At 59.1% G+C, this 19,759-nt stretch overlaps 1 protein-coding gene across 7 annotated transcripts in view; it reads left to right on the top strand.

Moving 5' to 3' along the window:
• Positions 1–6,056: 6,056 nt before the first annotated feature.
• Positions 6,057–19,759, top strand: part of ZXDC (ZXD family zinc finger C) — a 47,033-nt gene continuing 33,330 nt past the window's right edge. For 5 of the 7 annotated variants that reach the window (XM_067043249.1, XM_067043250.1, XM_067043248.1 and 2 more), the window contains exons 1-7: positions 6,057–6,924; positions 9,103–9,255; positions 9,349–9,427; positions 10,468–10,598; positions 13,449–13,619; positions 16,234–16,883; positions 18,392–18,476. In XM_067043249.1, coding sequence (XP_066899350.1) covers positions 6,057–6,924; positions 9,103–9,255; positions 9,349–9,427; positions 10,468–10,598; positions 13,449–13,619; positions 16,234–16,883; positions 18,392–18,476 — 2,137 coding nt within the window. Of the gene's footprint in view, positions 6,925–9,102; positions 9,256–9,348; positions 9,428–10,467; positions 10,599–13,448; positions 13,620–16,233; positions 16,884–17,742; positions 17,806–18,391; positions 18,477–19,759 lie in introns of all 7 variants that reach the window. The other 2 variants (XM_059078134.2, XM_067043245.1) reach the window with 1 other exon arrangement.

The raw sequence follows: 19,759 nt of genomic DNA, 5'->3' as shown, positions 1-19,759 counted from the left end.
ATGTTTTCATCAGAACGATGAAGGTAGAAAACGGTTGGCCCTGATGGGCGTGAGCTCGGCTGCCTTTGAAACTGGGGCTCCTGAAAGTCTCCGGGCCCCTCCCGGGGCCCCCTCTGCTCCCTGGGAACCTGGACCCGCCCGGGAGCAGAGGCTTTCCCTGCTGGCCAGTGCAGGCCGGTGCAGGAGGGCTCAGCTCTCTCGCCCTGGGTTTTCCAGAGGGGGCTCCTACCCTGGGCGCTGGGCTTGACCTGCGGTTGCGTTCTGTTTGGCCTGCCCTCTAAAAATGTTTTGACATCCTCACCGATTTTTAGAAATTGGGAAATTTCACTTTAAAAAATCCAGATTTTGAGTTACTTAAAGAAGTCCAGAGACGAGGTGATACCACGCGCTCACCACCTCTGTGGCAGCAATTAGCCCGAGGCCCCTTGGGCCTGGGCTTGTTTCACCCAAGCTACCACAGCCCTGCAGCCTCTGCTGTCCTCCAGGGGCGAGGCGAGTGTGTTTGTTGTTTATTCTCGGACGGGAGCTGCTGATTTCTTACCCCTGCGTGCTTCCCACGTTTGTGTCACCTGCATGGCCTCTGTGGGGATTTGAACCTGTGTCCGTATTAGGGCTCTCTAGAGAGCTAGCAGGAGGTATACCCGTACCTTTGTCCATGTACAGAGGTAGATGCCGTGTAGGTCACGTGAGCCGGAGGCCCAGGGAAGCCAGGGTGGCGCAGTTCAGCCCCAGTGAGCCGGGGGGCGGGCCGGGGCGCCGACGGTGTGAGTCCCAGCCCGAGGGCAGGAGATGAGAGGAGGGGTTCCAGCTCCAGAGGGAGGCGGGAAAAGGCAAACTACTCCTCCTCCCACCTTCTGTTTTGTTTGGGCCTCGACTGCTTGCGTGATCCCTGTCACTTTCTCTGGGGAGCCCTCCATTCAAATCCTAACCTCATCTGGAAACACCCTCCCAGACACACCCAGAAGCAAGGTTTAAAACGGCCCGATCCACACGACATGTAAAATTTACCCTCACGGCGATCTTTGATGGAGAAGTTTCCTTTAACTCTGTGGTATGATGATTTACAATAAGAAATATGTGTTTGGTCTTCAGCCCCGTTTCTGGCCCAGAGCTCCTAAAACCCGTGGAATTTCCTAAGTGATGAGAGAGATGAGGTGTTTCGCTATTCGTAACAAGCCCCTTCCTGCCACACCTGAATTTATGTTTCCGAATTTGGGGCCACACCTGAGACGGGGCTGGTCGCCCGGGGACCCAACCTTGGGACTGGAGAGCTGAACGTTCAGTTTCCCACCCGCGACCTCCAGGGAGGGGAGTGGGGCCGGAGGTTGAATCAATCACTGATGGCCAATGATTTAATCAACCTCACCTGAGTAAGGAAGGCTCCGGAGAAAAACCAAAAGGAAGGGGATGGGGAGAGCTTCTGGGCTGGTGAAGCCCTGCAGATCCGCGGTGAGCAGCGCACGCGCGGTGGGGCCCCGAGCCCTTCCCCAGGCCTGGCCCCGTGGGCCTCTTCCACTGGGCTGTTCTTGGGTTATGTCATTGCATGATAAGCCAGCGATTTAAGCAAAATGTTTCTCTGAGTTCTCTGAGCTGCTCTAGCCAGTTCATTGAGCCCGAGGAAGGGGTCCTGGGAACCCTCCACATGTAGCCGGTGGGTCAGAAGCACAGGTGACAACCTGACTTGCAATGAGCATCTGACGGCATTCTGGCGGGCCTGAGCCCTTGAGTTGCGGGATCTCCTGGTGGATAGTGTCCGATGTGAGTCAACTGCCTGGTGGTGTCGGGGGGAAAAGCAGATTGGAATGCCCGGCCCAGCCCCGCCCCACTCCTGCCACAGCTCCGGAAGGACTGCATGCTGCCCTTGACCGTTCAGAGTCCACAGTGAGGCCTTTTCAGCCTGTCAGGTGCTGGGCGAGCAGCATCTAGGCTGGTGGGGTTTCCCCCCTAATGCAAATACGACAAGTGCACGTGTGTCCTCTGCTTCCTCCTCCCCCGGCTGCCCCAGGCCCTTTCTACACCCACCTGCTCGGAGTGCAGGGCCTGGGTTACGGAGGGTGAACGGGCAGTGTCTGCGGTGCTCCTAATGCCCAGAATCCCTCTAGAATATGCGCTTCTGTCTGTGCCTGAGACATCACTGAACAACCACCACCAGTCAAGCCCAGGGAATGAGCCGCCCCTCTGCTCCTCCTGCTAAACCCTACTGCGTGTTGCAGGGTGGTGGGGAGGGCAAGGAGAGTCCTTTGCAAACATTTAACAGGGCTCATTTCACCCATTTAAAAATGTTTTTAAAAATACTGTCAGTCACTCTTGAAAGGTGAAAAATCAAGCAGCGGAAACATCCATATTGCCACCAAAGGTTTTTCATGAAAACATTATTTTTCTTTATTGTGGTAAAAAATATATAGAATTTACCATCTTAACCATGTTTAAGTGTATAAGGCAGTGGTCTTAAGCACATTCACGTTGTTGTGCGACCATCAACACCCATCATCTCCAGGACTTCTTCATCTTCTCAAACTGCATCTGTGGCCTCATTACACAGAGCAGCCCACACCGGCCCTTCCGCCTCCCCAGCCCCGGGCACTGACCCTCCCACTTTCGGTCTCTAGGAATCTGACTTGGGGGACTCCCGTGAGTGGAATCAGGCACTGCAGTTTGTTCTTTTTTTTTTTTTTTTTTTTTTTTGCGGTGCGCGGGCCTCTCACTGCTGGGGCCTCTCCCGTTGCGGAGCACAGGCTCCGGACGCGCAGGCGCAGCGGCCACGGCTCACGGGCCCAGCCGCTCCGCGGCACGTGGGATCCTCCCGGACCGGGGCACGAACCCGCGTCCCCCGCATCGGCAGGCGGACTCTCAACCACTGCGCCACCAGGGAAGCCCGACAACCTTTTAAAGGTTGTGCTCTGCCCCCTTCCCTCCTGTTTCAATATGGTAATTCTATATTTAGTTTTTTGAGGAACTGCTACACTGTTTTCCACAGTGGGAAAAACATAATTATAAAAATTAGAGACACTCATGATCTAAAACAAAATGAAAAAGTGTCAAAGGGAGTGAAGTGTAGAGTGAAAGAGCCCTTTCCCACCGGAGTTCAGAGCAGTCACAGGTGCTAGCAGTGTCTGTGTCTTTCCAGAAACTTCCCCAGGATATGCAGGCACGTGAACACGCCTAGTTTCCCCCCTAAATAAATGGGGTTCTCCCCAACAATGTTCTGCACAGACTTCTCCTAACAATATACGTTTCGTGGAGACATATAGAAAAGTCACCATTTTTAAAGTGTAAACGTTGTTTTTCTTAGCCTCACGGTGTTGCGTACTCATCACCACTAATTCCAGTACGTTCCATCAACCTGAAAAGAATCCCTTAGCTCTTAGCAGTTAGTCCTAATTCCCCCGCCCTCCATCCCCTGGCAACCACTCATCTATTTTCTGCCTCTAGGGATTTACCTATTCTGGACATTTCGTATGAATGGTATCACACAATATGTGATCTTCTGGGTCTGGCTTCTTCCCCTTGGCATGTTTTCAATGTTTATCCATATTTTAGCGTGTGTTTTCAACGTTCATCCATATTTTAGCGTGTATCAGTACTTCATTCCTTTTTATGGCTAAATAATATTCCTATGGAAAGGCCGTATTTGGTTCACCCCTTTGTTGATGGACACTTGACTGTTTCTGTTTTTTTTAATGTAGCATTATGCTACTGTGAACATTCACATACAAGTTTTTGTGTGGATGGGTTTTCATTTCTCTTGGATATATACCTAGGAGTGGAATTGCTGGGTCATAAGGAAACTCTATCCTTAACTTTTTGAGCAACTGCCAAGCTTTTTTCCATGGTGGCTTCACCATTTTACATTCCCACCAGAAATACATGAGGGTTCCAATTTTTCCACACCCTCACCAACACTTGTTATTGTCCATTTAAAAAATTATAGCCATCCTAGTAAGTGTGAAGTGGTATCTCACTGTGGTTCTGAATTGCATTTCCCTGATGAGTGATGAATGATATTGAGGGTTTTTTTAATGGGCATATTGGGTAATTGTATTTCTTCTTTGGAAAAATGTCTATTAAGATCCCTTGTGTATTTTTAAATTGGATTGTCTGTGATTAAGTTACAAGTTTTTTGTTTGTTTGTTTTTGTTTTTGTTTTTTGTGGTACGCGGGCCTCTCACTGTCGTGGCCTCTCCCGTTGCGGAGCACAGGCTCCGGACGCGCAGGCTCAGCGGCCATGGCTCACGGGCCCAGCCGCTCCGCGGCACGTGGGATCCTCCCGGACCGGGGCACGAACCCGCGTCCCCCGCATCGGCAGGCAGACTCTCAACCACTGCGCCACCAGGGAAGCCCAAGTTACAAGTTTTAAAAAGTACATTCTGGATAGTAGATCCCCATCAGATACATGATTTGCAAATTTTCTCCCATTTTGTGGGTTATCTTTTCACCTTCTTGTGTTCTTTGACTCAAAAGAGTTTTCAATTTTGTTGAAGCCCAACTGGTTTCTTTTCATTGGTTGTGCTTTCAGTTTCACATCTAAGAAACCACTGTGTAATCCAAGGTCACAGATCTAGTAGTTTTATAGTTATAGCTCTTACATTAGGCCTTGGATCCATTTTGAGTTCCTTTTTGTGTCTGGTATGAGGCGGAGGTCCAAACCCATTCTGCTGTATGTGGATAACCAGTTGTCCCAGGACCATTTATTGAAAAGATTGTTTCCTTCATTGAATGGTCTTGGAGCAATTTATTTTTGGCACAAATTCTTACATATAAATGTTTCCTATTCTTTTCAATATTATTGATGTACCTTATTTTATTTATTTGTTGGCCGTGTGGAGAGACCTAAGTTCCCCAACCGGCATTGCAAGTGCGGAGTCCTAACCTCTGGACCACCAGGGAACTCCTTAATTACCTTATTTCTTCTTTTTTAAAAATAAATTTATTTACTTATGGCTGCATTGGGTCTTCGTTGCTGCACGCGGGCTTTTCTCTAATTGTGGCGAGCGGGGGCTCCTCTTTGTTGCGGTGCGCGGGCTTCTCATTGGCGTGGCTTCTCGTCGGAGAGCACCGGCTCTAGGTGTGCGGCCTCCAGCAGTTGCGACATGAGGGCTTAGTTGCGGCAGGTGCGATCTTCCTGGACCAGGGATCGAACCTGTGACCCCTGCCTTGGCAGGCGGTTTCTTAACCACTGGGGAAGGGGAGGGGAGAGGAAGGAGGGGAGGGAGGGGAGGGAGGGGAGGGGAAGGGAAGGGAAGTCCCCCGAAGTACCCTATTTCTTAAGAACTTTTAATAACACATCATTCCTCAATTCAATACACACTTATTGAGCGTCTCCACTGCTCGCATCTGGGCACACAGCTGTCAATGACTCGACAGGGTCCCCGTCCTCACGGAGGCTTCACTGGAACAGGGACGAACGGAACAACTGCAGTTGAGAGCTGTCTGAGGGGCGGGGGAGGGCACTCGGCGAGAGGCCCCCAGGCTGGAACCCGCTCGTCCTGCGGGAAGAGGGGGAGCGGGGCGGGGGTCCGGTGGGGGAAGCAAGGACAAAGCGGGGCCGCTCAGGGAGGGGGCGCAGCCAGACCTGCGCTTTGGAAGATCACGGGCGCGGCCGGCGGAGGACCGACCAGGGGCGGGGGTACGGCAGCCGCGAGGTCATCGTCCCGGAACGCGCGGGTGGGGCGCGGTCGGTCCGGGCGGGGAAGAGATGCGAGGTGGCGCTCACTGAGGCGGCAGGACCGCTCAGTGGTACAGCCGCCAGACTGTCCGCGGCCCGCCGGTTCCGCCGCGCGTACCGGCCGGCAGCGTAACGCCAGCCTCCAGCGGCCCACCCTGCACCGCCCACCACGCGGAGCCCTGACGTCACGCGGCCCGGCAGGCCCCGTGCCCCGCCCGCCGCTCCGCTCCGCGCACGCGCGCCTCGGGCCGGCTCCGGCGCGCGCTGGGCTGCACTCCGCCCCGGGCTTTGGCGCCGACTCGCGTGCGTAGCGCACGGCGTTGCGCTTCGCGTGCGTGCGTGCGGGGTGGCGTTTCCGGCGAGGCGGTGGCTGGACGCGCAGCGGCCCAAGATGGACGCGCCCGCGGTGCTCGCCGCTGCTGCTGCGGCCCCGGCCCCACGCGGACCCCAGCTGGGCGGCGGCGCCGGCCGGACCCGCAGAACCCCGGGCTCCGCGCACCGCCGGCTGCTGGTGCTGCGGGACCCCGAGGACGGCGCGCAGGGGCCGCGGCGCGGGGAGGCCCGGCCGGCGGGCCCCGGCGGCGGCGGCGGCGACTCCTTCGTGGTACTGCTGGAAGTGGCTCGCGGCGCGGCCGAAGCCCCGGGGCGGCGGGAGACTGAGCCTGAGCCCGGCGCCGCCGCGAGCCCGGCCGGCCGCCCTGCGCAGGTCCCCGGCACCGCGCCCCTCGCGGGCCCCCAAGCCGCCGGCGGCCAGGACCTGCTGGTGCACCTGGAGCGCGGCGTCCTCGCGCTGGCCGCGCCGTCCCGGCGTCCGGCGCCCGGCCAGGAGGCCGCCAGCCCGGCAGGGGCCCGCCGCGCGTCCGCCGGCCCCGGGTACCGCTGCCCCGAGCCGCAGTGCGCGCTTGCTTTCGCCAAGAAGCACCAGCTCCAGGTGCACCTGCTGACGCACGGCGGCGGCCAGGGCCGGCGGCCCTTTAAGTGCCCGCTGGACGGCTGCGGCTGGGCCTTCACCACGTCGTACAAGCTTAAGCGGCACTTGCAGTCTCACGACAAGCTGCGGCCTTTCGGCTGCCCGGTGGGCGGCTGCGGCAAGAAGTTCACCACCGTGTACAACCTCAGGGCGCACATGAAGGGCCACGAGCAGGAGAGCCTGTTCAAGTGCGAGGTGTGCGCCGAGCGCTTCCCCACGCACGCCAAGCTCAGCTCGCACCAGCGCAGCCACTTCGAGCCGGAGCGGCCCTACAAGTGCGACTTTCCCGGTGAGCGGCGCCGGCGGGGCGGGGCGGGCCGCGCGGCGTCTCTTCTCCTCCCGCTCGGGGTCGCGGTGGCTCCCGAACCCCGCCTGGTTGCGAGGCTTGGGCAGCAGCTCGGAGAATCTCGGCGCCCTTCCCCGGCGGCTTCCGGTGAGCGAGGCCACCAGGCGTTTTCCCGGAGACGGGAGTTTGAGGCAGGTCTCGTCACTTAGAAAAGCGCCGTCCGGTGTGTAGGTGCGTGCCCCGGGCTGCAGGGACGCAGGGCCGCGCGGCCCAGGAGAGGCCTTAAGGCGCCAAGGGGATGATCGCGGGGGTGCGGTGTATCCACTATTGTGCCGTTGAAAGCGTTGTTTCCTTCGGGCTTCACTGTTGCGTAAAGTTCAGAAAGTCGTCTTCATTTTCAGACGGAGGGGCTCTGGGCAGGTGGATGCAGCGGGCGGGGAGGGGTCTTTCTCTGCTGTGAGTGCACCTGAACTCTCCACCTGGAAAGGCAGCTCTAGCTGCTCTCGGAGGGAGTGTGTCTCTGCAGGAGACAAGGTTCCCGCCTGGGAAGGAGGGGCTGCGGTGCGGGGGCCACGCTGCAGAGCCAAGGAAGGGAATGGGGGCAGTGGGGCGGGCTGGGGGCAGGGTGCCCGAGGGCCTCCCAGGTAAGTGCGAGCGTGTGCCCGGCGACCCTCTTGATGCGTTATGGACGCGGAGTGCGCTCCTTAGAATACGTGTTACGAAGTGTACTCACCTGCGGGATTGTGAAAGGGCGAAAGAAAACTCTTATGTTACCATGTTCCCGTGTTTTCTTCCCACGTGCCCTGGCCTGTGCCGTGCGACCCGTCTCCGCGGAGAGCGCGGCTGTAGGCCCCTGGTGCCGAATGCTTGGTCCTGCATTCGGAATCTGACGGTGGTCTGCGGGCCGCTCTCTAGTAAAAAGCTCAGGGGCCATGCTGAGGATGGAGGACCAGGAGGACCAGGGGTCCAGTCTGCTTTTGGGCACGGGGTCACCCCGGGGGTTTTGAGGTGAATGATACGCGGGGTGTTTGTTTGAGGTGGGCGGGAGCAGGAGAGGGACCAGTGAAGCTCTGTGAAAGTGTTCCAGACCGGAGTGTCCTGAGGGGGGGGGGTGACCCAGGTAGAGGCAGTGGGGCGCTGAGGAGGCTCCAGCGGGAACGATTGCAGAGCTGGGTCAGGAGGCTTGACTGTCGGTTGGGGGAGGGTGCTTCTTGCTGAGGCAGAGACTGACTCGGCGTGTTCAGACCTCCCTGACGGAGGGTGAGAAGACACCAAGGCCCGAAATAAGGAATGGCTGGGGCTGCTGGGCATAGACAGATTTATGCCCGAGAGGAGGATTGTAAGGCATTTGGGACGCTCAGCGTTTCCCAGTTAAGTGTCGCTGTGAAAAGCGGGGCCCCCTGGGCTGTCCTGCGGAGTGCTGTGCGCGCCTGGCAGCAGCGTAAAGGCTCTCAGAAGCGCTGCGGCACAGACTCCGGTGAGCATCCCGTAGCCTCGTGCTTTCTGCCCTGTTGGAGCACTGAACTTGTCTGTCAAGGGAGGGCTAGTGATGTGCAAAGTCCGGTGGCTCAGCCGGGGTTGACGGTGCGGGTGGTGGAAAAAGGCCATGTGAGTGAAGATGACCCCAGTGACCCTTGACAGAGCAGGGAACCCCGAGGAAGTGGACCAAAGGGAGAGAGAAGCTCTCTGCCGGAGGCCGGGCTGCCAGCCGCCAAGGACGTCCGGGAGGATGTTTACGAGGGTGGGGGGTGCGGCCTCACTCCCACGGGTGAACAAGTCTCAGGTGTTACTGCAGTCGCTTGCAGCCCTTCCAAGCTCAGCCCGACCGGACGGAATCTTGTTCCTTAGTCTCTGATTTCTCTCGTTGGGTTTACAGTCTCACATGGGCAACCTGGGCAGTTCCCGCGTCCCTGGGGTCTGAGCTACAGAAGTGGGGGCAGGGCTGTGCCGGAGGACTTTCTCTTGATCTGGTGCTTTGTCTCCGGCTCACGTGGGGACAGGTGGCCTTTGTGCACCCACGGGCTGCCCTGAGCCACCCCTGCTTTAGCTGCGAAGGTTTTCACTGTCTGGAGGTGCTCCTTAGCCGTCCTCCTCCCCACCTGCCCCGGTGCTCGCAGCGCCCTGGGGTGGTGACTGGTTTAGCTGTGTTCTGTGAGCAGGGCTTGTGTTTTCTCTCTTCAGGCTGTGAGAAGACGTTCATCACAGTGAGTGCTCTGTTTTCCCACAACCGGGCCCACTTCAGGGAACAAGAACTCTTTTCTTGCTCCTTTCCTGGATGCAGCAAACAGTATGACAAAGCCTGTCGTCTGAAAATCCACCTGAGAAGCCATACAGGTAACGAGCCGGGGACGTCTGGAGCCCATCTGCCGTCGGCGCAGCTCACGTTGGTAACCACGTGGTGTGATTTTTTTTTTTTTCCTTTCTAAGGCGAAAGACCTTTTATCTGTGATTCTGACAGTTGCGGCTGGACCTTCACCAGCATGTCTAAACTCCTAAGGCACAAAAGGTAATCTTGACATTTTGGTTGAATTATCAGTTTTGAAAAAAGGTGAGTTGTTTGTTAGTAGTAGAAGCCTATGGGTGGAGTAATCTTTGGATTTCTTTAAGTTACAAAAACAAACCGACGTGGATAACTTGGAAAATTCAGAAACCTTATAAGAAGAAAACCACACAGAATCTGATCACCCAAAGTCAGTTTTTTCTGTGTGTACTTGTGTTGAAGTTGAACTGGTATACTTAATATGCAACTTGATATTTTAAAAAAATTAAGGTTATAGACTAAGCTTTCGTCGTGTCTTTACAAACTTCCCGCGGTGGTGATGACGCTTTGGAGGACTGGGGCTCTGTGCAGGTGACACTTGGTGCCTGGCCTGTGTCTCTTGTTCGGCCTCTCAGCAGCTGTGACACTGAAGCTCTTGTCCTCCTGTTTTTGTTTTGTTTTATACATTTATTTATTTTTATTTATTTTATCTTTGGCTGCGTTGGGTTTTCGTTGCCGCACGCATGCTTTCTCTGGTTGCAGTGAGCGGGTCCTTCTCATCGTGGTGCGTGGCCTTCTCTTTGCGGTGGCTTCTCTTGTTGCGGAGCACGGGCTCTAGGTGCGCGGGCTTCAGTAGTTGCAGCCCGTGGGTTCAGTAGTTGTGGCTCGCGGGCTCTAGAGCGCAGGCTCAGTAGTTGAAGTGCGTGGGCTTAGTCGCTCCGCGGCCTGTGGGATCTTCCCAGACCAGGGATCCAACCTGTGTCCCCTGCATCGGCAGGCGGATTCTTAACCGCTGTGCCACCAGGGAAGCCCCTTGTTCTCCTGTTTTGCATTGGGAGTCAGAGAGGTTGGGTGGTTTGTCTGTAGTTTCACAGTTGAGATCTGAGGTGTCTGCTTAGAGAAGGGCTGTGTGTACGTGAGGTGAGGTCCCCTGCGGTGTGGACGGCGTGTGTAGGAGCGGGGTTGCTGAGCGGGGAAGTGGCTTCGTCGGGGTCTCTGGGAGGCTGCTCCTCCTGGATGGAACTCTGCTTGTGAGTGGTCACTGCCCATTGCTCTCTGTCCCGCAGGAAGCACGACGAGGACCGCCGCTTCCCCTGCCCCGTTGAGGGCTGCGGGAAGTCGTTCACCAGGGCCGAGCACCTCAAGGGCCACAGCGTCACCCACTTGGGCACCAAGCCGTTCGCGTGTCCCGTGGAAGGTAGGTGTGAGCCGGCCCCGCGGCCGCCTGGACGCTGTGCGTGGAAGTTGCTTGGAGGTGCGTGGTGTCGGCTGCGGCGTGAGATGGGCTCGGCTGGGTTCAGCCGGTGGCCGGGGCTTGGGAGCGGTGTGTCGGGAAGAGCAGGCTCGGAGTCAGGCCGCGGGGCCCCGGCCCTGCAGGGGTGCTCCGCTGAGTTCCCTCTGGGCGTGGCGGTTGTGAGCATCCGCTGACAGAGCGTGTGAAGAAAGCCCATTTCGGCGCGTGCCGTCTCGGACTCTGTCGCCGTGGCTCCTCACGCTGTGACGCCAGGCTGGCGTTTTAGGGGCACGATTCCGGGACGCTGGGCCGGGTCCCTCGGGGTGTGGACTTGAACCCTGGCTCCACCCTCCCTGAATCAGTGACCTCAGGCAAGGTTCTCAGGGCTTCAGTTTCCTCACCTGGAGAAGGGGATGCCAAAGACCCACTTCCAGCTGAGCAGTTTCTGGAATGTAGCCCAGGTGGTCTAATGAGACGCAGACCCACCTCTCCCCAGGGCGCCTGTGGGGCCACAGGTACACAGCTAACGTGCAGGGTGCTTGGCACGCGGAGGAGGCCACCCAGAGGGTTCCTGGGGTGGGGGAGGGGCTCCCAGTAGGCAGGGGCGGTGTGGGCAGCAGGCTGAGGGCTCTAGGCGGGGTGATGGGGCCACAGTGGAGGTTTAGGCTGAGCCCGGGGTCCTGGGCAGATGGGCCGGTGCCTGGGCAGGCGGTGGGAAGGGAGGGACGCTGTAGACGGCAGAGGCGGCAGTTAGGATGCATGGTGCCTGGCGAGGGTGCAGGAGCGGGTGCTGTGAGGGGGCGGCGGCTGGGTCAGCGTCTCAGCCGAGACGGGGACGCGGGGCGCAGGCGGGAGGTGGGTCCGGACCCGCGGCGTTCAGGTGCCCCCGGGCTTCGCCGGCAGATGCTCAGGAGGCGGGCAGGTGCTGCTGGGGGTCGGGCAGACCACGCACGGCGGTCCTGGAGGGACAGGTGCGGCTCCCAGCCCTGCCTCTGCTCTGCTTCTGTCCACTGGGGGTGGCGGGGGCCCAGCTGGTCAGGGAGTTCAATTAAGGGCTGAGAGGACACCAGTAACCGCCACTCTACAGGCAGGTCGCAGCAGGAGGCCTGTGGCCGAGCCCTGGGAACTGCCCTGCATGTGGTGGGCGAGCAGAGGGCGCCCGGGAGGGGCCTGAGGAGGACGTGAGGGGCCAGGTGGGCCCAGAGGAGACCAGGTTTGGGAGAGGAGGCACGTGGGCCGGCGCGAGGAGCTGAGGGGCTGCGGGAGACCTGCGGCCTGCGCGGGGCCCTAACCCTGGCGGCGTGGGTGGGGCGGGAGAGGCTTGTTCTCGCTTCCCTCCTTGAGGGGATTGAGGCAGAGAGGAAGGGGCAGGGCTGGCGACCGAGGAGGGAGGATTTTCCTCCTAGTAACTGCATCCTTGAGAGCGCTGCGCCCGCGGACGTAGAGAGGGTGCCCGGCAGCTCTTGGTTGGGGGAGTGGCGGCGCAGGCGGGCCGGCCGAGGCATCCTGGAGCCCTTTCCACGCTCGCTCAGAGTTGACAGTTCTCGGGTCTGGATGATTTCATCATTTTCTCTGTTTTTGTAGGTGTTTGAAGCATTCTTAATGGAAAGTTAAACAGCCGCCCCTCCCCGCCTTTTCCGCAGTGGTAGCAGCAGGAGGAGGAGAGGACGGAGAGGGGGGCACGCAGCGGGTGGGCTGAGGGCGGCACGTGCCTGGTGGGGTGAGCGGCCTGGAAGTCTCTGCGGGCGGCCGGCTGGGAGGGCAGCGGCGCACAGCGCGCGGCGACAGGGCCCCCGGGGGCGAGACCAGACGTGTCTCTTTCCTGTTGTGTTTCCCAAGTGCCCCGTCCTGAGCCTGACCTGGCAACAGGTGTGAAGTTCCGTTTGAAAAGGAAATCGGTTCAGAACTGTTCTCAGGGGTAGCAGAGCCCTTAGTGCCGTGGCCATATTCTCTCTGCGTAGCCTCTCTTCCTGAAACAGCCCTCCTCCGGGCCCCGGGCCCCAGCGAGCCCGTCGCCTTCCCTGACGTGCCGTAGCGTGACAGCGCTGTGGCGTCCTTCCTGGGCGTCGTGAGTACTGCGGAGGCCCCGCTTTACGGAAGGGGCCGGGCCCGCAGCCTGGCCTGGCGGCCCCTCGGCCACACCTCCTCGCCGCGGCGGCCGCGCCGCTCGGCACCTCGGACGGGACCCGTCTCCTGAGACCTTCCCCTCCTCGGGGGGGTGCTCTCCTCTGCTCCCGTAACGTCGGGTGGCCCGACCCCGGGCTTCAGCCCGCCTGGGTTAGGACAGCTGGCTGCTTGTGTGTCCCTCCCAGGTGACGGGCTTGTGGCCGTCAGGAGCCCTCCCCGCTGTGACCCCGCCGCGCCGAGCTCCGGCGGCGGGGCGGCGGGGCGTGAAGGAGGGCGGCTGTATCTCTGGGTCAGCCTGTGTCTCTCTGCCCCGGGTGCGCGTCTGCTCTGCGGACTTGGGCGGCGCCCACTCCGGGCCCCCCTCCTACCCCTGATTCCCGGCCATCTGCCCGGCCCGTCTGGGCAGCAGCTTCTCGGGCGAAACGAGACGAAGTGGCGGCTGTGTGGGGTGGTCTCCGGCCCCGGCTGTCACGGGGTTGCAGGTTTTCTTCCAGTAGCAGCTTAATGGCGGCGGTCGGCCTGACTTGTGCAGCTCACGCGTCCTGCGTGCGGCCGATGCGGGCCTGCAGGGTTCCCCGTGATGCTGGCCGAGGGCGCTTGCTGGGGGCAGAGTGTGGGGGCGTGGCCTGTCTGGGGGCGGCCGGGGCGGGGACCCTCCGGCTAACACGCATCCGTCTCTCTGCCCAGGGTGCTGTGCCAGGTTCTCCGCGCGGAGCAGCCTCTACATTCACTCCAAGAAGCACCTGCAGGACGTGGCCGCTCCGAAAAGCAGGTGCCCGGTGTCCAGCTGCCCCAGGCTCTTCACGTCCAAGCACAGCGCGAAGGCCCACGTGACCAGGCAGCGCCACCGGCACCCAGGTCAGCCCCGCTCGCGGCCCCGAGGGCGCCCAGAGTGCGCTGGTCGCGTGTCAGGGACGCGGCGCGAGTCGCTGCTTCCTCGGCCCCCAGCCCAGGGACCGCAGCCCGCCACGCTCTGTGGCCTCGTGGCCTCTCTTCTGCCACTTCCTGCCTCGGACCCTCTCACCCGCCCTTGTCTCTGAGGGGCTTCCACGGGGCTGGCCTCGTAGCCTGGCCTTCTGAGTCTCTCCTTGTGACCTTGTCCCGTATTCCAAGCCTGTCCCCCGTCATGTCCGACTCCTTCAGCTGCTCCTGTCCGTCCCAGTGCCTGGGAGAGTTCTTGGAGACAGGACAGAGCTGTTTGCGGACGTTCTGGGGCAGGGCGCGAACCGCGACGAGCCCAGAGGGGCCGCTCTGGGCACGTGGCCCTGGCCGCCCTGCTACCTGGGGGCCTGGGACTGAGAATCGCGCCCCGTGCACCGGCCCCTGGGTGGCCCTGCGGCTGCCTCTCCCTACAGCTGTCCCAGCACGGTGCTCCGCGGCCCGGCAGGCCTGCTGCTCCTGGCAGGGCAGGAGGGTGAAGGCCCAGCTCAGTGCCACCTTTGTGACAGGCCTGCCCAGCCTCAGGCGTAGCCGCTTCCCCACAGTGGTCCTGGGAGGGGCGCCGGCACGTGAAGCACGTGTGGGGTGGGTGATGGGGGGCGTGGTCCCAGGCCCTGCGTTTCTGCTGTGACACGGTCTCGCGTCAGGTCGGTGATCACGGGTGTGTGTCCCAGGCCTGGCGTTCGGGATGTGGCGTGGTCTCGTGTCGGGTAGGTGACCGGGCTGCGTCCCAAGCCCCACGTTTATGATGTGACGTGGTCTCGCGTGGGGTAGGTGACTGGGGGGTGTCCCCGGCCTGGCGTTGGGGATGTGGCGCGGTCTCGTGTCGGGGCTGTGACGGGGTTCCAGGCTTGCCTCCTGGTAAATAGGTGCCTGGGGGCATCTGTTCCTTGTGGACGGACTCTGTCAGGCCCTGAATTGTCTGTTCGGGTCCCCTCACGTGGGTCCCGGGTGCGGCCACGTTGGCAGGGGAGTGCCGGAGTGAGGTCACGGTGTGGCCTAGCGCCGGACGCTCTGCGTGAATGTTTGTGTAGTGATTTTTGAATGTCTGGCCCTTGCACGTTGGCAGGTCTCCAGTAAATGTGTGTGGAATCAGCAAAACGCTAAATAGGAAATTTATGAGCACACTGGTATCTATGTGCCTAAATTAGTATTGATTTTTTTCATAGGGAGCTGAATCGTCAAGATTATCAAGGAAACTTTTGAAAAAGAGGCATGTTTCTATTTTTAATTACTTCAAAGAGCCACTGCCCTTTCAGGACGTTTCCTTGGTACTAGATGATGATTAAAGCAGTGATAGATTGATCCAGTTCTTAAACCTTGAAGTAATGTGACAGCTGCAGGTGATATGTTCTGAGTTTGGTGGTGGTTTATTTGCTCCTGGGGGATTGGCATCTAGAGCAGATTTCCTTCACAGGTTCCGGGTAGAAGCATCGTAGGCGCTTTGGCGGGGCGTCCACAGCTCGGCACTGTGGGCCCGCGATTAGCTCGGGGTTGGGAGGGAGGGATGGGGCCGGGCTTGGGAGCGCCTTTCCCTCTGGCCAGGCCTGGGTGTCGGAAGCCGCAGGAGAGGGGCAGTCGGGGCCTCGTTTGGCAGCTGTGCCCCAGTTCTTGGTGCTTCCGTTTTCCTGTTTGCTCGGTGCCTGCTGAGCCCTAGGGTTTGGGTGATTGGGTGTTCTTGTTTCTTAACCCCCAACTCGAACATTCGTTGGGACTTGCTTATATTCTGTTAGTGTTCGTTATTCTCCCAAGGGTGACCTGATCACTTAAAATCTTAATTGGATAACAAATGATCAAGTATTGGGAGAGCGCCACGGCAGCGGTTAAGTGAACGAGGCGGCCTGTCGAGGGCCAGACCCTGGGACCCGCGGCAGTGGGGGCGGTGGCACTTGGAACTGGAGCAGCTCCATCCAGGAGGCCGTGGCCAGGCCTGCAGGGTGCGGTGCCTGCCACGCGCTCTCCGCAGCTCCCGGGGCGCCCTGCTCCAGCCCCGAGGCCGGCAGGCCACTTTTTCCCCACCGTCCGTCCCTGCCCTGCGCCCTCGCGTTCTGGAGAGGCTGCTCGTCGCGAAGTGGGCAGAGCTGGATGGGACGTGGCCCCACGTAGCTGATGCCAGAAATGTCAGAGAGCCAAGGTTCAGCGTGGCCTGAGGCCTGCAGGTGTCGGCTCTGCGAGGGTGCTTGGTCTCCTAGGGTGGCTGCTCGTGGTGGAGTGAGCTCAGGGCTTGAAGCCACCAGGGCTTGGGTTCGAGTGTTGCCTCCTCCGTCCCTGGGCGGGGTGATTCTCGGGAGGGTCGTTGACCCAGGTCATGCCCGCAGTCTGGGGAGATGCCCGTGGGCTCGAGGCCTCCGGGCAGCGTGGACAGGGCGCCTGGCGTGTTGCTGCAGAGCGTGGCCGCCTGCAGGGCCAGGCAGCGGCTGCAGGAAGAGCCGTCCTCGTCCCCTCGGTGGTCGCCTGCTCACGTCTTGAGCCACACACAGAGCTCCCTGGGCTCTGAGGGCCTAAGGTCACTAGGGTGTTCCTTCCTTTCCAGACCTCTTCCCTCCGCTGGGAGCTGCAAGTGTGCTCGCGCCCAGCAGTGACCTCAGCAGCCCCAGCCAGAGTGAGTTCAGCGGCGTGGACCTGGCGGTCCTCTTCTCCGACACGCCTGGCGACAGCGGTGGAGCCCCCAGGACCTCCGACGAGGCGCTGCGCACCGGCATCCTGACTGTCGACGTGACTTCTGTGAGCGCCTCTCTCGGGGGGGGCCTCCCTGCCAGTCAGGCTACCTCCGGGCCCGCGGGCCCCCTGGTGTTGGTGGCCCGCAGTGACGTCCCACCGGGCCCGGACAGGCCCCTCGTCCTTGGGACGGCAGCCACGGTTCTCCAGCAGGGCAGCCTCGCTGCAGGTGACGTGCAGGCCGTGGACGCGGGGGCGCTGGGCTGTCTGGTGGCCCTGCCCGTGAAGAGCTTGAGTCGGGACCCCCAGGCTTTGACCTCTGCGAGCGGCCCCCGGGGAGACAGCAGTGCCCTGGAGCTGCTGCTTCCCGTCAAAGTGGAACCGGACTCAGCCCCCAGCCCCGACGCCGTCAGACAGCAGGCGTGGAGCGGAGGGGTGCCGCGGCCCGTGGAGTCCAGCCCTGCAGAGGAGCTCGGACCTCGGAAAGACGCGGGACTTGGTGCAGGGACCGGCGGCTTCTACTTGGTATGAAGTGCTCTGTTGGGTCACGTCTCACACCCGTCGTGCGGTGTTCTGGATTAATCTACGTGCAGACGTTTCTTAGGGGTTTGCGAAAGGATGGAGCTCCTGCCTGCAAGTCTGGAAATCTGAGTTCCAGTCTCGAGTCTGGAACGGACTAGCTTCTATGACCTTGAGCAAATCACCTAACGTGTCTGAGCCTTAAATTCTCACTTATTTCTGAAATGAGGGGCTTTGGCTACATGATTTCTAAGGTCTTTTCGAGTTCTGTGATTTGATGATAACGTGTCTTTGCTTGAAAAAAGCTGGGGTGTCTCGTAATGTTGAAACGTTCTGCGTTTGAGCTTATCACGTGATAGCAGATCCTCAGACGGAGTCGTGACCGAGAGGAATTGTGACATCAACTGTCTCTTTAGGATTAATGGAAACTAAAACCATGCAAAAAATTTTAATTTGAATTAGCAACAACAAAAGAGGGGAGTGGTCTGGGAACCTTTGTCTCTGGAGGGTTATAAGAGCACTTCTCCAATTGCGAGACTTGGCAGTTAATATATCTTAACTATATTTATGTCAGTTATACATTTAATATAATTTAATTTAAAGTAATTTAATCAGAGATTCTTAAGAGAGTGTCTTGCCTCAGCCTCAGGTGGGAGTGATCAAGTAGGTTTTTCTTTGTGGTGCAGGTTAAATTTGATGGTGATGTTTATACTCAAAAAGTTAAATCTTATTTTACCATACGATATAAAGAAAAGTTACTCCTTTGAATCAGCGTCCTCTGTGAGGGATGCGGCAGTGGCCGAGGGCCGGCGGAGCCTGACCCTGACCCTGACCCTGACCCTGACCCTGTCCGTTCTCTCGCTAGCTGTGTGACGTGGGCCAGCCCGGCGTCTGTGAGCCCAGAAGGCGCGTGGCGAAGGGGCCGCAGGTACGCCCGAGCCTCTCTCTTTGGGGACGGGGGTTCCACCGTGTCCTCGTGGCGCGTCCTCAGGGCCATGGCGCTCCCGGTCCCGTGTGCGTGCGTCAGGTCCCGCGGTAAACGCCCCGGTTCAGTGGGGCACTTACTGCTCTGCTTTGCCGGCTGAGACCCTGAGTGGAGCACGCGGCCTGGGCCCCCCGGCTGGGCCAGCGGGCGTGGTGTGACACGTCCTGAAGCCCCGGGGAGGGGCCGTAGTCAGTGAGCCCCGGTCACTGAGGACGCTGGCTCTGTGTTGCAGACGGCAGAGTGGTCTGCGGTCGACTTTCACATGGTTTCTGTGGAAAGTATTTTAGTACGTTTTAGACTTGGAAGGAATAAACGTTGCTTCTCTGGATAATAAAATCACGTATATGGTTCCAACTCAGACTCTGTGCAGCTGTCGCTGTCACTGGGTGTGGCCTTTGATTCCCTGAGCCTCTGCCGGGGTGTGTCCGGGAAGCAGAGCCCGCAGCACTCGCACTGCACTCGTAGGCCCCCTGCTCCCCTCCCTCTACTGTGCGGGTCCGTGACTGATAACGCTTTTCTTTGGTCTCAGGAAGGTGGGGGCTCAGCAAGAACTGATTCCCGAGCCATCCAACTAGCCAAGGAAAGAAAGCAGAGAGGAGCCGGGCGCCACACAGGTGAGGCTGTGTGCGGGGAGGGGCCGGGCGCGTCTCGTGGAGCCCGTGGCGCTGTGGATGCCCCGTGCAGGCACGCTTCTGATTTTAAAGTGCTGGCATCTTGTTTGAAGTTTTAAAAAACACCGAGTGAGTGGACCAGACAGGGCCTGCTAGTTTGTGACCTCCTGCGTCCCTCCTCACAGTGGGTTAGTGGGCACAGTGCTTAGGGAAACTGCAGTCAGTCCTTTTGTGAAGGTGACGCTGAATTCCTCAAATAGCATTGTTTTGTAGATTTCATTTTATTAAGAAATTTATCTAAAATATGTTTTAATATATGGAAAGGTGTGTAGGATTAGCAGTATACTACTTTACATCTTCTTCTTTTTAACATGACAGTGTCTTATTTCACGTAACGGTAGCGCCCTCCTCTCTGGGGCAGTAAATAGCGCTCCCCGGTGAGCGGGCCCTGACAGCGTTCGGTTCGCTGTGCCCAGGAGGGCCAGCCCTGCGGTTCCCGAAGGCCTGCGGGGCGGGGCGGGGCACGGGGCGGGGCTTCAGAGATGGCGGGGGCGGGGCTTCAGAGACTGCGGCAGGTGGTGGTGGTGACGTCTGCGAGGGCACAGTTGGTGAGGGGCCGGGGCCTCAGCGCCTTGGAAATGGAGCTGCTCTGGGGCGGCATCTGTAGAGACGGTTTTGTTTTCACTTTTTTGGTAATATTTCAGCGTTATCTTTTTAAAAACAAGGACACTTAAAAACACACCAGGCACTGTCATCACTTCTTTAGGAGTTAGCAGTATGTGTTTCCTTAAAGTCAGTATCTAGCCAGCATTTTCATTTTCAGTCGTTTCAGATGCCACGGATGTTTTTATATCTGTTTATTCTAATCACCCAAGTAAGGCCCATATTGCCTGTCGGTTGTTGCACGTCTGGGGTCTCTTTCACATTCGGAGCCCCTCCCGTGTGCGTGTGTGTGTGCGTGCTGCGCGCGTGTGCGTTTGTGTGTGCGCGCGTGCGCTGGAGGCTGGGCAGTTTGCCCCGTCGGGTTGGCGGGTCTCGCGCTTCAGGGTAACAGGTCACTCTGTCTCCGTGTTTCCTGTAAACCACTCGCTCTGGCTGGAGGTTTTGCTCTGACTCGACTTAGAGCCTGTGGGGCCCTGACGGCCGGCCCAGCCGTGGACGCCCAGGGTCTGGACTGTTAATCATCAGGCTGCAGGAGGATGATGATGTCTTTCCCATTTTAAGCTAGAATACTTCGCTCATACAGGAAAGTCTAAATTTTTCTCTTAATCAGTTTTCAAAATAAT

This window comes from Kogia breviceps, chromosome 10, assembly GCF_026419965.1.
Source record: "Kogia breviceps isolate mKogBre1 chromosome 10, mKogBre1 haplotype 1, whole genome shotgun sequence".
NCBI lineage: Eukaryota > Metazoa > Chordata > Mammalia > Artiodactyla > Physeteridae > Kogia > Kogia breviceps.
Note: the sequence above shows the minus strand (reverse complement) of the source record. Positions and strands in the feature narration are given on the sequence as shown.